The 16,907-nt window shown below is 46.9% G+C and overlaps 1 protein-coding gene across 5 annotated transcripts in view; it reads right to left on the bottom strand.

Moving 5' to 3' along the window:
- The window catches only part of fgf13a (fibroblast growth factor 13a), a gene marked incomplete at both ends in the record, with an annotated part of 100,133 nt that overhangs the window by 14,521 nt on the left and 68,705 nt on the right, over positions 1-16,907 (bottom strand). For 4 of the 5 annotated variants that reach the window (XM_083685660.1, XM_083685661.1, XM_083685662.1 and 1 more), the window contains 2 exons: positions 4,971-5,074; positions 12,431-12,541. In XM_083685660.1, coding sequence (XP_083541786.1) covers positions 4,971-5,074; positions 12,431-12,541 — 215 coding nt within the window. Of the gene's footprint in view, positions 1-4,970; positions 5,075-12,430; positions 12,542-14,916; positions 15,113-16,907 lie in introns of those variants that run through there. The other variant, XM_083685664.1, reaches the window with a different exon arrangement.

Below are 16,907 nucleotides of genomic sequence, written 5' to 3'. Positions count from 1 at the left end.
TTAAAGGCAATGAGAATTTGAAATGGCCTCTCGCACATGTTTCCTTCGGTATCCTGTCCTACAGTCCAGGCCGTTTATCTATGTTTCTCTACCAAATCTCTGTTTCGCAGCAGAGGAAGACCAGCCAGCTGCTCCGACATTCACAGACACAGACTTTGAGGAGCTGTGGAGTCTGTAAATGCAGGGTGGAAAAAACTGGAAAAATATAGAAAGGGGCAGGAGAGAAGAGAGAAGAGAGAAGAGAGGAAAATTCATGTTTAATTGATTCCCTCTCTCCCACACAATGTGCCACTGATGGATGAATACATTCACTGGTGCATTCTGCCTCACCCACTCATGTACTGAACACTCTCTCTCACTCTCTCTCACTCCCTCTCTCACTCTCTCTCACTCCTTCTCACTCTCTCTCACTCTCTCTCACTCCTTCTCACTCTCTCTCACTCTCTCTCACTCTCTCTCACTCCCTCTCTCACTCCTTCTCTCACTCCCTCTCTCACTCCCTCTCTCACTCCCTCTCTCACTCCTTCTCTCACTCCTTCTCTCACTCCTTCTCCCACATGTATGTAACACGGACACACAAGCATACACACACAGGCTCACATGAATGAGTAGCGTGATGTGAAGATACTGTCGAAATACATTGATCATAAACTAGGCCTGTCAAACGATGAAAACGATCAATTGCGTTAATGGCATGGTTTTAATCATTTATGTATTTATTTTATTAATTTAACCTTTATTTATCCAGGTTAGTCTCATTGAGATAGATTCTCTGTTTCAAGAGAGACCTGATCCAAAACAGCAGCCAAGGTAAACAATATTTCAGACAAATCATAAACGTGGACACACATACAGTACATCACAAAACAAATTACAAATGCAGACACACTTACATTACAAACAAGTTACAACCATATCCACTAAAAACGAATGGAGCTGAGTAATTAAAAGGTTTTTTGATGCCATGATCTGTTCTGATGGAACTGTTAAGAGTAAGTTACAGTGAGAGCAAAGCTGGTATTTATTTTCTGATTTTTTATCAAAGAAGAGATCAGAAGATTTTAGAAGATAAAGCGACAATTTCTCAGAATGGCCTTGTAGACCAGAGCTTGCTGTGATTAATCACAATTTTGGTTTGGTCAAATTCTATTTAAAGATGTTTCATTGAAAACACACACACACACACACACACACACACACACACACACACACACAAAGGGACTCCGAGGAGGCAACATCAGAGACAGTGCAGCTCCCAGTCTCCCTGGCTAACCTGCGTCATCTACTGCGTATCCTCCATTGATTGGGAATCTCCCTGCCACGCTGGCCTGCCATTGGCTAGCTGCAGCTCCGAGTGTGTCTCCCAGGCAGCAGTTTCCCATAGCAGCACAGACACTGCCAGACAGCCGTTATTAGACACCCTGGTGAAAATTCGATTCAATTCACCCTCTAATTCAGTTGAAATGGAAAATGCTGCCTCCCCCCTCCCCCCTCCCCCCTCCCCCCTCCCCCCTCCACCACTACTATCATCCAATTTACAAGGCTTGAAACTCTGTTATTTGCTGGGGGAATAATGCAGAGTCAAAGCCAAGTGGTTGTGGTTTAGTAAGGCGCATAGGTGGAAATCAACACAAACCACCACGATGCAATGTTGTAACGGCAGGTAATCACTGCTTTGAACATTCCTAAAGCGTTCGATCCAAAGGTTCACAACCTTGAATAACCTACAATCAATGTGTCCAAAAATAAATCCCTCCAAAAAAGAAACAAACTAATTAAATACGGAACGTTGACTTTGTTCTTAAAAATCCTTTCAATTAACTTTTAATAATTAAGTCAATTAAGGAATGTTCAAAGCCTTGAATATGTACAGTAACATAACATCTCATTACTAATTTCCTTTACCTGCAGAATGCTCTCTCTCTCTCTCTCTCTCTCTCCCTCTCTCTCCCTCCCTCTCCCTCCCTCTCTCTCTCCCTCCCTCTCCCTCCCTCTCCCTCTCTCTCTCTCCCTCCCTCTCCCTCTCTCCCTCCCTCTCCCTCCCTCTCCCTCTCCTTCCCTCCCTCTGCTACTCGATACAACCACACAGCCTCACACATCTACCTGTAGGAGAACATTAGAGCCTATTCCAGTATCTGATTCACCACGCAGGTGAGATAAATATAACAGGTTAGTAAATATAGCATTTCCGAGAGCTGTAGCTACATATATATATATATATATACAGAAGGCAGGCCGCTAGGATACAAGCTGCTAGCCTAGACAGCCTCCAGTACGACACACAGCCTGTGAAGTCAAGCAGGATCCATCTTTATTAATTTAAACCAGCAGCTCGCCGCGTACGTTTTAATTACCAACTTCCCTCCGGCGTGCTCAGCTTGGTGATCCCTGTGGATATGTGTGATAGCATTCTGAGCTACGTAATTACACATGTTGCCATGCCTGTGACAGGCTAGGACAGCTTCATCAGACTACAGCCATAGGAAACCTGGCCATCGTGTCAGGTGTGGTCATACTGTCAGGTGTGGTCATACTCTCAGGTGTGGTCATACTGTCAAGTGTGGTCATACTGTCTGTCAGGTGTGGTCATACTGTCTGTCAGGTGTGGTCATAGTGTCAGGTGTGGTCATAGTGTCAGGTGTGGTCATAGTGTCAGCTGTGGTCATACTGTCTGTCAGGTGTGGTCATACTGTCAGGTGTGGTCATACTGTCAGGTGTGGTCATACTGTCAGATGCGGTCATACTGTCAGGTGCGGCCATACTGTCTGTTAGGTGTGGTCATACTGTCAGGTGTGGTCATAGCAAGAACCTAGATGTGAATTCAGTCTGAATGTATTATTTTAAGAGTCTGTTGTGGTTTATGGGTGATATTCACTACTAATTATTTAAAAGGTGAATTTATGGGTGAGCAGGTGTTTGCTATTGTAAGTTAGAATTAGCTGGAGTTCCTCTCCAGGTTTCCTTCTCTCTCTCTCTCTCTCTCTCTCTCTCTCTCTCTCTCTCTCTCTCTCTCTCTCTCACACGTTCCCCTGGCCAGCGCTTGTTGTTTTGGGCCTCTAGGTCTCTGCCTACTGCTTTTGACCTTTGTTGTTATAAACATTTTATCATTCAGAATGGTCTACTCAGACCTCTGACATGCACCAAGCATCGTCTTCTCTGGTGACTATTGGGACTGTCTGTCAACACTGTGTGCGTGTGTGTGTGTGCGTGTGTGTGTGTGCGTGCGTGTGTGTGTGTGTGTGTACACGCCTGTCAGTCACTCCAGTCACACACTCCGGCACACTTTGAGATGGTGACATTTGGGAGGCAGAGGAACGGGAAAACTGTTTTGGCCGGAGCCTGAATTATTCATAACTTTGCCCATTTAATCAAAGATGAGGAGCCAGCTGCCACAGACAGACATTTCAATGGGCTCCTGTTTATAAATCCTTCAGCATTTTAATGACACTGAATTATATCAGAAATGCTCCCAGCCAGTCTTAAATTGCTGTTATGTCTGGGACTGGGTGAGGCAGGGATAGGTGGGGATACACAGTACTCAGCCACTAACTGAGCAACAGCAGGTATCATAGTAGAATGGGATGAAATGGAAATAGCACGGCTCAAAGGCCCACTTCTATTTAAAATGTACTTTAGAGATGATATAAGGCGATTGGAGGGAGGGAGTGTGTGTGTCTCTCTCTCCTAGGAGCGATGGAGGGAGCGTATCGCCGCTCCATTCAACCCACATACTGCATCTGCTTCTTCCAGCTGCTCATGTCACCATAGTAACCCGGACTTCTGCCAGAGCAGCGGCATTCCGTCTCCGTACAGCCGGCCCGGAAGGTCAGCCCCAGCGAGGGGGTGACGGCCGGGGTGAAGGGCGCGGGACAGAGCCCCCAAACACACACGCACACACACACGCACACGCACACGCACACACACACACACGCACACGCACACGCACACGCACACGCACACACGCACACACACGCACACACTCACACGCGCACACGCGCACACGCACACACTCACACACTCACACACTCACACACTCACACACTCACACACACACACACACACACACACACACACTCACACACACACACACACTCTCACACACTTATTCTCTGCTCTATCGCTGCCAGTGTAGACACATACATACATACGTGCGCACGCACAACACACCCACACACACACAAGCACCCGCACACAAAATGATCATCCCCCCCCCCTGCCACCACAGATCAGGTTGGCAGGCCTCCTGCTGAAACACCCACTCACCTGCCACCTGGAGTGAGCAGGCATGGCTGTCACACAGATGGTAAACAACTGGGGGCAGCCTGTTTGAAAACATGCCCATTATGGTGGGAGCTCAGGACCACCGCTGCGCATGGCGATGCAGAGGAGACTATGCACTGTGTTAGTTATGTGTGACTATGCACTGTGTTAGGTATGTGGAAGTGACACAGAGCAGGAAAGAGACAGGAAACAGCAACGTACTGACAGGTACTAAGTAGCTGCTAATGAATGGGAGTTTAGAATAGGGCGGGGACATCTGCTGCACGTTTACCATGGAGCAACGCAACTGGGTTTTACCAGGGAACTGTGTGTGTGTGTGTGTGTGTGTGTGTGTGTGTGTGTGTGTGTGTGTATCTTGGGTGGCGGTGTGTGTGTGTTGTACTCTTTGACTGGTACTCTTTGCATTCAGAGCAGCTGCGGAGACTCCCACTACTACTACTACTCAGCAGAGGACAAACAAGCCCTGAGTCACACACTCGGCCACAGGGCAGAGCCCCACACACACACACACACACACACACACACACACACACACACACACACACACACACACAGACACACACACACACACAGACACACACACACACAGACACACACACACACAGACGCACACGTGCGCACACACACACACACACACACACACACACACACACACACACACTAAAAGAGAGAAGGTTTGAGAGACTTACTGATGTGTACAGGTAGCCCTCGCTGTTCATTGCCAGGTAGAGCTTGGTCTGTACCCCCTGGATGGCCACCACTCGAAGCCCCACTGGAATGAGGTTGAACACGGCTGAGGGGGAGAGAAAGAGAGAGAAGGAGAGAGAGAGAGAGAAGGAGAGAGAGAGAGAGAAGGAGAGAAAGAGAGAGAAGGAGAGAGAGAGAGAGACACATACATATATAAATATATGAAATAGAGTTGCATAATAAATTCAAATACCTTACAGATGCAAGGTATATGGAATTTGTATGAACACGGTAAAAAAGCCACCCTACAACTGCTGATTGTTTGGTTATCATCTTCCTAACCCCCCTGTAATACAGTGTACCCATTGGAGCTGAGCTAAGCTGAATATAGGAACACATAAGACCTAAGATTGGTGCCTCTGCTCCCAGCCACATCCTTACACCCTGTCTCAGTCTCCTGAATGGAGTTAGCACTTAGCGGGCTAAACAGGGACCTTCCTCTGCCCAGCGCTAACCCCCGTGCCAAAGCTGCTCACACCTTTGTCCTACTGTCACCGTGCTAGCCAGAAACCTGGCAATCTCCCCTGGCCACACTGTCCCCTCCCTGCCAGAGGGAGAGAGAGAGAGAGGGAGAGAGAGAGAGAGAGAGAGAGAGAGAGAGAGAGAGAGACACAGAGAGAAAGAGAGAGAGAGAGAGAGAGAGACAGAGAGACAGAGAGAAAGAGAGAGACAGAGAGAGAGAGAAAGAGAGAGAGAGAGAGAGAGAGAGAGAGAAAGAGAGAGAGAGAGAGAGAGACAGAGAGAGAGAGAGAAAGAGAGAGAGAGACAGAGAGAAAGAGAGAGAGAGAGAGAGAAAGAGAGAGAGAGACAGAGAGAAAGAGAGAGGGAGAGAGGGAGAGAGAGAGAGAGAGAGAGAGAGACAGACAGTCACTGAGGACTGTGCTGGAACTCAGGGAGAGAGAGAGTTGTAAATAGTCTTAGTCACATTGGGAAGCAGCAGAAAATACTGTGGCTCCAGTCGCCTTAAAGTGGTTATATAACAATGCTGTTTTTTTGGTAAATATTTTTCTCCCTCTCACTCACGCCACGGAAAGGCAGACACAGGCTGTGGTTTCTCATTCTAAGAGCTGCATTGTCATAGTAAAGTCAAAAGCCAACGCCAAAGGAAGTGGCTTAGCTGCCCTGCCTGGCACTGACTGCTGTGTTCTCATCCACGCCCTCTACCACAGGGCAGGGTCACTGTGGACTACTGGGATAAAGAGAGGCACACAGGCACACAGGCACGCACACACGCACGCACACACACACACACACACACACACACACACACACACACACACACACACACACACACCTGTCCATGTGTTGTAGATAGGGTACCAGGGGGAGGAGAAGCGGAGGAGAGGAAGAGGGCGAGAGGACAGGGAGGGAGGACCCAGCATTGAGCTGAGAGTCTGAGTTTGTCCTCTGCTCAGGTCCTCTGTAACTCAGTTTACTCCACTGGGTCAAGGATTTACCTCGCAAGCAGCAGCCAGACTGCATCTCTATGTACTCCCTGCCAGCAGAGAGGAACAGAACACACATGATGATGGAACACTCTTCCTTCCCAGCCCTCCGTTGTAAACAGGAGAGAGAAGTATCGGGATGAATATTTCATGCCCCCGGTAGAGTAAACAGTTCTAGCTACAGTTGCCCACTGTAGGGCTGGTACTGCAGGAACCCATAAATATCCCATAAGGACCCCCGAGCCCTCCTCTCCTCCATCCTCCCCACTAATGCCCCATCAAGGCCCTGCCTGCCTCCTCTCCTCCATCCTCCCCACTAATGCCCCATCAAGGCCCTGCCTGCCTCCTCTCCCTGAGCCCCCACCCCACTCTCCCCCCTGAGCCCCCCACCCCACTCTCCCCCCTGAGCCCCGACCCCACTCTCCCCCCTGAGCCCCCACCCCACTCTCCCCCCTGAGCCCCCCACCCCACTCTCCCCCCTGAGCCCCCACCCCACTCTCCCCCCTGAGCCCCCACCCCACTCTCCCCCCTGAGCCACCACCCCACTCTCCCCCCTGAGCCCCCCACCCCACTCTCCCCCCTGAGCCCCCACCCCACTCTCCCCCCAGCACACCTTAGCTGATCTCAGTCCCACATGTGCCCCTCACCATCAGACACATACTATATGCTGACTTTTACACACACACGCACACATGCACACACGCACACACACACACACACGCACACACGCACACACGCACACACACACACACACACACACACACACACACACACACACAGCTATTTCCAGCACCCATATATACGGTACCTGTATATAGCATTCATGGTAGGTGGACTGTTCTAACCAAGGCAGTGTGGACTGGAGGCACTGGCTAGTTGCTGGTTTTATGTCTCCACCAGTACAGACAGTACAGGAAGCCGTCAGGACCAGCCCATTCCTGCAGCAGCCCATTGCTCTGCGTAAGGGGATCGCTTTCCACTAAATGATGCTTCCTCTCTCTCTCCCCCTCTCTCTTTCCTTCCATCCCTCCCAGCCTCTCTCTCTTTCTCCATCCTCTCTCTCTTTTTGTCTGTTTCGCTGAGACCCATAGCCATGACACACACACACACACACACACACACACACACACACACACACACACACACACACACACACACAGGCAGCTGCAGTAAACTTCATTTCAGGGGGATTACCAGCCATTCGCAGACGGGGATCTTCGAGAGGGGAAACTCAATTACTTCCACCTCGGAGAGCACCTGAGCAGGCTGGAGCAAGGACACGATCCCCCCCTCACCCCCACCTCCCTGTCAGCCACCTCTCCTCAGGGTCTGGTCACAGGTGCCTGGGAGTCTCGTCATGACCACTAGCCTGCTCTCTGTGCCCCCACCCCCACCCCCACCCACCTACCACCCCCACCCCCACCTACCACCCACTAGGAGTCATAGCCAAGTCTGTGTGTGACTTTGGCAGTGAACATACCCATGACTGTTGCTGTTCACCAGTAATCCCAATACTGCGAGGGTTGTAATATTGGGGTTGGATTTACTCTCATCTTAAATATAAATATCATTATCATGGTTTGATATACAGCACTTTTTAGCACTGGTTTTGTATCTATAATCAGTGCTTACATGTAAAACTCTTTGGACTCAAAGTATAGCGTGGGAGATGCTATATACAGTAAATCATTATTATTCATTAGGATTAGACACAAGCCTAGACCTAGGGGTTCCAAACTCCGTTCTACACGTAACCCTCCTAACCCTAACCCTAACCATAACCCCTAACCCTAACCCTAACCCCTAACCCTAACCCTAACCCTAACATTGTATTGTTCTCCTTCACTGTAACTGTTGTTAATGTATGTCTGAGAACCCTCTCCTATAGGAGATAATTAGAGGAACAAAGCTCTGCAGCTGCTCACAGACTTCACCAGAGGACAACCAGTAACATGAGCTTCTCTGCTCCACGTGCAGAGACACACAAGAGAGCAGATTAACATCTACAGTACACCGTGACAAGATTATCCTCCCAACCCCAAGACATTTATCGCAAATTAGATCAATGTGTGTGAATCTTGGCTGAGGGGTATTGCTCAATCGAGCAGCAGTGTTCGTTGGCGGCTATTATGAAACATTAGGGTCTGTCACTTTCTCTAGTCATTGTGACAGTGAGGAGCAGTGGATGAAGAGCTTTGATGAATGTCCTGAAATAGTACTGCTTACTTGGAAACGTTGTACTGTATATATGAATACAATTGTAAGTCATGTTTCCAATTATAAAATACTGAAAGCATGAGGTAAGAAAGAAAGTGTAAGTGTAAGAGGAATTGTCTTCCTTTTTTTTGTCTTCCTAATGAGACTAACCCATGAGAATGCTACTTGCTACTTGTGTGTGTGTGTGTGTGTGTGTGTGTGTGTGTATGTGTGTGTGTGTGTGTGTGTGTGTGTGTGTGTGTGTGTGTGTGTGTGTGTATGTGTGTGTGTGTGTGTATGTGTGTGTGTGTGTGTGTATGTGTGTGTGTGTGTGTGTGTGTGTGTGTGTGTGTGTGTGTGTGTGTGTGTAGGTCCTCTCCCACCATCACAAGACACCAGTAGCTCCAAGAGGACTGCGCTACCGTCACCATGGAGACAACAGCACCCAGCGCCTAACAACGCTATTTTTGGACCGGTGCTAAGAGCTTCACTCTTTCTCCCCTTCTTATCCAGGAGCTCTTTAATTCTGTCTTCAAAATGGAAATCTTTTTGGTCGGAAAACAGGCCAGTAGTTACGTAACTTATCTCCCGAAGGAAAGAAACAAGTGGATCTGCAGCTCCCTCCACTCAGCAGCAGAGAGAGATAGAGGGGAGGGTGGGGAGGGGAGGGTGGTGTGTGTTGTCCCTCCAGTGAGCGTTCTCATTCCAATTCACATACTGCAGGCTCCTCTCTAAGGCATCTCCATCCCCCTCCCCCTTTCCCCACTGGGGTACGACCAGGCAACATAATAAAATCACACAATTATAGACTTTCTTATTGCTTCCACAGACACGCAGACTCCACAAAATGGGAGTTAATTTGTAGGATATTAGTGTCATCCTGGTTAAGTGACTAATTGAATATAGTCGCGCTAATTTTACAGGCTCCCGAACGCCACATCCGCTTAGTGCCTGGGTGATGCAGCAGGTATTAAATTAGTGCCGTTCCAGGGGGCTACGCAGCGCCGTCACATGCGCAGGCACCAGAGAGTCTGGCCACTGCCGGGGGGACACGGTGAGTTACGGCTGTAAGCCTGGCGGTGGCTACGCTTCAGACATGGCAGGACCAGCAACACAGCCCTTTAAAGGGTAGACTCTGGGATATGACCTCATGCCAGGAAGTCACAGCAACTTTTACCCAAAGATATTTGGAGTCAGTAAAGATGTGAACAGTGGGAGGCACTCGCTGCATTGACGCTCCATCAAGACAGGCGTATATATATTTTGCTATTTTGTAATTTTCTTGTTAATATTTTGCTTATATATTGTTTTCTATGTCCCATGCACCAACCTCACCAAGTCAGTTTCCTGTATGTGCAAATGTACTTGGCCAAATAGGATTCTGATTCTGAAGTGTCGCCCAGCTCTTTTCCCCAATGAGGTCTACGTTTAAGAGGCTGGTTGGGGTCTCCATAACAAGGTCTGTCAGAGCTGCCTCTTGTCCAGAGCGAAGGGCAAAATGACATCGAATGACACCCAACAGCCAGCCAATGACCCTCCTGTCCAAACAGAGCATACAGCAGCTGTCTGTCAGTATCCCCTGTGAGGCAAACAGACCAGGGTGGCTGTCTGTAACAGCCTCCTGACAAAACACTGGAATTGGAACTCTCAGTGCAAAGCCCTAAAATGTCCACCCATCTGTCTGTCTGTCTGTCTGTCTGTCTGTCTGTCTGTCTGTCTGTCTGTCTGTTGACTAGTTTTGTATTGTTTTCGAACATGGAGTTATTAGTGTGTTATTGTGTGAACATGTGTGTTATTGTTCAGGTATTGATCTCTTCTTTAATCTTTCCATTGGAAAACAAAGCACCCCAAACTGTGGGAGTAATGGTAATGATACTGAACTATCAATACTGTGTGGATTACAAAAGCCTGGCTGTAACTAAAGTGGGATTTAGAAGATTACAAAAGCCAATCAAACACAGCAGAGGCCTTGATACCATCAGCCTGATAAAACTGAGTCTAATGTCCCGTGGCATCGCATGGCCGCTTTCTTTTGTTGCTGCAGAAATCAAGTGGTGTCTGGAAAATCTATCGGATAGAGGAACATTGCTCCAGTAGGAGCTGTATGACCCAAAACAGTCAACATGACTGTATATATATGTGTAGCAATTTGCGCAGTGGGAGAAAGAATGTCAGCAACAACTAACAACAACTTGCATGTTATGAATGCTAAATTGGGCAAATAAAAGTCCTGCTCTCTCTTTGAAACTAAATTGTGTTGATGCACAGTTAGGCCTCCAATTGACTTCCGATGAAGAAAAAAAGTTTCAGTTGGTAATTTCTTTCAGCAAAGTTTCAGTTAGCGTAGAGCTGGAGGGCGGGTCTCTGGCAATGAGTGGGTGAGGATAATTGAATATGAGATGAAGATATCCATTGTCTTGCCAATCAGGACTTCACTGCAAATGTTGGAATGAGCATACTTGCAGTTGTAAGCAAGGAGTTTAACTTGAGTGTCTATGCTATCATAATCTAACCACCCAGCGAGCCGGGAGAACCTGGGAGTCTCCAAGCACTATAACTGTTTAATTAACCTGTCGTGACTTTTCTCATCCAGTATTTTTTATCAACATTAGCTATATGCTCCATTATCGCAAATATACATATTTTCTTAACTGTAACTGTAAAATGTTTAATCTCTTTGATTTGATACCCTATCAAAGACTTGCACGGTTGCCTGATTTCAGTATGCTGTAAATCTTCTCAGATTCTTTATTTATCACTCTGGTACATGATAATATTCATCTTATCTGTCCACAAGACCTTTTTCCAGACCTCTGCAGGGTCTGTAGGTACTTTTTAGCAAACTGTAACCTGCCCATCCTTTTTTAGGATAACTAGTGGTTTGCACCTTGCAGTGAAGCGTCTGTAGTGTGGCTGGTGATGTATTCTGCAGATGGTAGTCTCTGACACATTCACGCCTACCTCCTGCAGAGTGCTCCTGATCTGTCAGACAGTTGTTTTGAGGTTTTTCTTAATTATGGTGAGCATTGTGCAGTCATCGACTGTGGAAGTCTTCCTTGGCCTACCAGCCTGTTTGCGATTGCTGAGCTCACCGGTGCTTTTTTTCTTTTTATTGATGTTCCAAACTGTTGATTTTGGCAAGCCTAAGGTTTTGGCTATGTTTCTGATTTTTTCTTCTGATTTTTCAGCCTAACAATGGTTTCCGTGACTCACAGACACCAATAGCAAACTCCAAAGCAAAGCCTAGAATCAATACTAGACATTGACAGCTCTCTTATGCCTGCACAAATGACGTGACGGAACACACCTGACTTACCGGAAACACCTGTCAAGCCAATTGTCCCATTACTTTTGGGTACCCTAAAATAAGGGGACTATGCATTTGGGAATGATGAAATCAATGTGTCCAACACCGTCCAATGAGAGCTCATGTAGAGCCAAGAGAAGAAACAATGCTTCACTGTCCCATTACGTACGCAGGGCACTGTATATGTCGGGGCTGTGTGTGCGTGTGCGTGTGTGTGTGTGTGTGTGTGTGTGTGTGTGTGTGTATGCGTGGGCACAAGACATTTGATATTCCCGCTTCACCTGGGTAATGGACAATTATCAATTATGTATACTGTATACTTCTTCTTCTTCTTCTTAATAAAATATGTTCTAGGTTCCAGGACTTACTGTAGTAATTACAAAGATAAAAGATAAGTCTGGAGTCAGTAGAGAGTGGATGGGATAGGACAGAGGTTCCGGTGTTACAGACTTACTGTAGCCATTGTCCTCCTCCTTCGTCCCATCGATGGTTCCATCTGCTTGCAGCTGCAGATGGAAGCCCTGTCTGCTGTACAGCTTCGTCACGATCCCCTTGAGCTGGGGCTCTGTGGAGGGACAGAGAGGGGGAGGGGGGAGGAGAGAGGGAGGGGGTGAGACAGGAGACAGGACTATGGTCTAGCTGGCCTTATTCACCAGTAGTGTTCAGCAGGACACAAAGAACGCTGTTCAGCCATAATGATCCCTTGATGACATATACAAATGGAAAAATTTGTTATTCTACAAAGAATAGTGCGGACGACTTTATCATCATTTTGAGTCCTACGACAGGACAGCCTGTAAAGCACAGTGGCATACTGTCCGTAACTCTGTACTAACTAACCAGTCACTATCCCGATGGACCCTGCATACAGCCCATGGTTAGCCAGGCCCTCAACACTCCTCCATAGTCCAGAGCAAACACATCCCAGCTGATGTGCATAAGGACCAAGGCCATGGAGAGTAGGAACATGGTAAACGGCTCATATCTCTCCCTCCACACTGGAACAGGACCACCGTAGAGACTACAAACACCGCCTGGGTTTATTCCAAAGGGCCTTGCAGCTCCACCACAGAGGATTAAAAAGGAAATATGTGCTCAAGAGCGAGAGAAAAAATATTTATCTAGGATAAAAGCTGCTTTGATTTTTTTTAAATGTCAACTGTCTATATCGTGATTGGGTGCCAGAGCAAAATGCCATGTTTTAAAGTGATGGGATTTTTATTTATTTTTTTCGTCATTCTATGGTGAAATGGATGCCCATGTATGGTAAAAACACAAATACATTTCCATCCGTCAGGTTCCTTCTACTGCTGCTATTTTCATCCCAGTATAAATATCAAACGCATACATTTAAACTCTGGATCAAAAGATATTCGGTTGGGGATATCTTGTTTATGTATCTCAGGGAACATTCTGTCAGTGTCAAAGAGTGTTATGTTCCACTAAGTGTTGCCCTTTCCTGTGTTACTGCGTCTAGAGGAGTGTCCTTTACTGTGGTTTACCACACCTTTCATCCTGCCTTTCATCTGTCTCACCTTTCAATACTGTCATTTCTACCCTATGAAAGGTTGCCTAGCCAGTGCACAACACATAATTTGCCCCCCCCCTCCCCCACACACACACACACATTCCAGAGAAATGCACCAAACCTCTACCTGCATAGTGCACTTCCAAAACAACCGTGGGAAGTTGATGGGAGAAGAATTACCTCTGCTAATTGAGGAGAGAGAGGCACAGGGCTGAGTCATGCCCTCCGAGCCGCAGTGGAACTGGTTAACCTGCCAACCGGCTCAACCAGCTTTGTAAACATCAATGGGAAACAGACAGAGGATGCTAGGATGTAGGACAGCTAATGCCAGGAGCCAACAGTCAGTCAGAAGCAGGAGGAGCGGGGTCTGAAGTCCGTCCAGACTCTTTCTGCTCAGGGAAATGGCGGGTGTGAGCTGCAGTGGGGGCTAAGCTCTTCCCTAACTGTTAATAGCACCTCTGAGAAATAACATGGCCCCACTCGGGAACTCTGGAGAGCCCTCTTGGGATGCCTTATCAGGTGTGTTGAGCAGTGCTCGGAAGTATAAAAAGTGTAAAAGTTGGGTTAAAAAATAGAAATAATAATCTGTGACAATAATGATAATATCTCGGCAAACATACTTTATACATTTTTGGGGAGAGTGTAAATTACCATAATAACTTTCTATACATTGTGATGTTGAAAAGAGCCATGCATAATGCCATATCACCACTGTGCAGTGTGTGACCCATTCTGATCCTGCAATGTAATACATCTTCACAGATTACATTTACTTTGTCAAGCTTTCTTTGTGAACAATAGACTCAAGTATGGTCTATTATAGACAGCGATGATATTTAAAGAACACTGTACTAACTATTGTTACTCACAAACCCAGGCAGGGCCATATATAGGGCTTTTGTTAGGCACTAAACCTGATTAGCTGGCTTTCCACCATCCCTCCCCTCATGGGACTGGATGAACAGACATTGAAGGATGAAGCACCTATATAATATGTCCCATAGGTAGTTAAGCACAGTCTGAAATGTCATTGGTCACTCTCTTTGTGGATAAACTCAAATACAGTACATATCCACATGGGGATTCCCTTGGTTTCTCACTGTCTTTGAGAGGACTCTAAATCATATACAGTAGATCATACACTACAAAATGTACTGCATAATGTATGTAGTCAAAGATGATCCTATATCCTACACCTCTAGTCTTTGATAAACAGACTAGAGTTTGTGAAAGTGATGATGATGATGATGATGATCCATGGATGAAGTGTATTTGGATACTGAGAAAAGAGCTATGCAAAATGCATTATTATGATGATGATGATGATGATGATGATAAAACAAAATACATTTATACACTACAACAAAACAATTGGATTGTGATTTTGATGGTCTAATGGAAGTACATCAGACCTGGTCGCCTTCGTTTCCTCTTCTTGGAGCCGAAGAGTTTGACCCGAGAGAACACACTCAGCCGGCTAGGTTTCTCTGGTTTTCCCTGGGTCTTACTGGGGCTGCTAACGCAGCGGCAGGCGTTGGATTTCTCCCGCTCCCTGGCTTGCCTTTTCTGCCGAATGAGGGAGCTGGCTATTGCTGCAGCCATTGCCAGTTTGACGGTTTTCTGGTAAAAACTTAGAGACTATGAAAACAAATCCTCGCCCCTCTCTCTTCCTCCCGACACGAGTATTTTAAATTTAAAATCGTTAATGAGCACTGGTCAAAATATCTAATTAGTTGTCAATAGTAAAGCGCAATTAGTCAGATATATCTAAATCTGCTTACATAAAATAACAGTCAATGAGTAAAACTAAAGGTACAGTATCTCCAATACCGCAATGGCAGTCAGATGTTCTGCAAGTTGCAATTTTTTTCTGATGGTTTGCTTGCTGGGCGTAGCTCGGCAACGGTGTATTTTATCTCCGGAGAAAAGTGATCCTCAAAAATATGATGAGACACATGTTCCACTCTCGTGCAGCGCACAGAGTTTCACAACAGCGCGAGGTATTGGTCCTGCAACTGTGGAATTTTCACAGCCGCATCAAAACTAATACGCACAGAACTGTCCCCCCTATAAGCCGTTTTGCACCATCCCACCAAATCAAAGACCGTGCACATGAGGAGTCGAACAGAGGCAGGTGGTCTACAAAGGCGCTTAATGCACACCCAGGAAAACACCTGTTAGTGGACGCAGAAAGAACATTCCCAATGCTGTTTTTTTTCTTTTATGGTTGATTAATCTTCCTCGTCATAAGCAAAGCGTTGCGCAAAGACTAAGCAGGTTTGGAAAAGCGACGGCGAGGAAGAGAGCGAATCGCTAAGGAGAATCCATTGGTGTTTTCATTTCTTGTTCATGCGAGGCGACATACGGTAATAAAATGAAGGGCTTCATTTGTAAATGCAGTATCCGACCCCGGCGCTAAGCACAGTCTCAGCTACACTGCTGCGCTCCGAGGGAGCATCCCACCAAGACGCAAAACTAGCGCGGGGGAACATGCAGGGAGGGGGGATGTAGAGGAGCGAAGAATATCTGGTACCTCTCACCCGACAGTATACCATTAATTATTTCATAGTCTATTACGCAATATCATTTAAGATAGGCCTACCATATGAAGGAACATCCGATTTACTAGACTATATGGGGAAAAAAGTTTGGTTGGGTATGAAATAATTCATGCATTGCGCACCGTTTTCAGGACTTTTACATCCGTCTGTGAGAGCACGCGCGACCTGTCACAGATGTTGACAACCTGCTCCACAGTGGCCGGGCCGGGCCGGGCTGTGCCTGTGTGACAGACACCCGAACAAACGTGACCGTGGTGATTAAGTGGGAGGCACGGTGACCAATGACTCGGACTCTGGGCAGAGCCGTGACATAGTCAGTGATGGATTGGTCTAACTCTGCCTGCCTGCTACGCGCAGGTGGAGAAAAAACCCCAAGTGCAACCACTGGCATAAAACCTCAATAACAACAGAGGAAGAGATGAGATGAGCCATCATCAGTGCGTTTCCCATCCTCCTGTCCCCAGGACGGGGTGAGGAGATGAGCATGTGGTAACAAGAAAGAAAGCTTCGCCCACATTTTGAGGAGAGCGTTGCCATGGTAGTGGGCTCTGCTTGCAGTGAAGGCGCACCTTAACTTCTGTTTATTTGGGCCGATTACACATGTGTTGTTATCTGCTATAGAAATGATGATGATGATGATGATGATGATGATGATGATGATGACGACGATGAGCCCATTTGGTCAATGTCGCCCTCCAACGTCCCTTGCGTAAAATCGATGTCGATCAATTCAGTGAATCTGAAGATGAGTCGTGATTAAACACGATTCTTTAACTTGTATGAGACCAGTCTTGCCTTCAAATGCATGCACGATCAAACGTTTGTGGGGAGACGTCATCACC

Source organism: Argentina silus (genome assembly GCF_951799395.1).
Source record: "Argentina silus genome assembly, chromosome: 15".
NCBI lineage: Eukaryota > Metazoa > Chordata > Actinopteri > Argentiniformes > Argentinidae > Argentina > Argentina silus.
The sequence above is the reverse complement of the archived record's forward strand: the minus strand, read 5'-3'. Positions and strand labels throughout refer to the sequence as shown.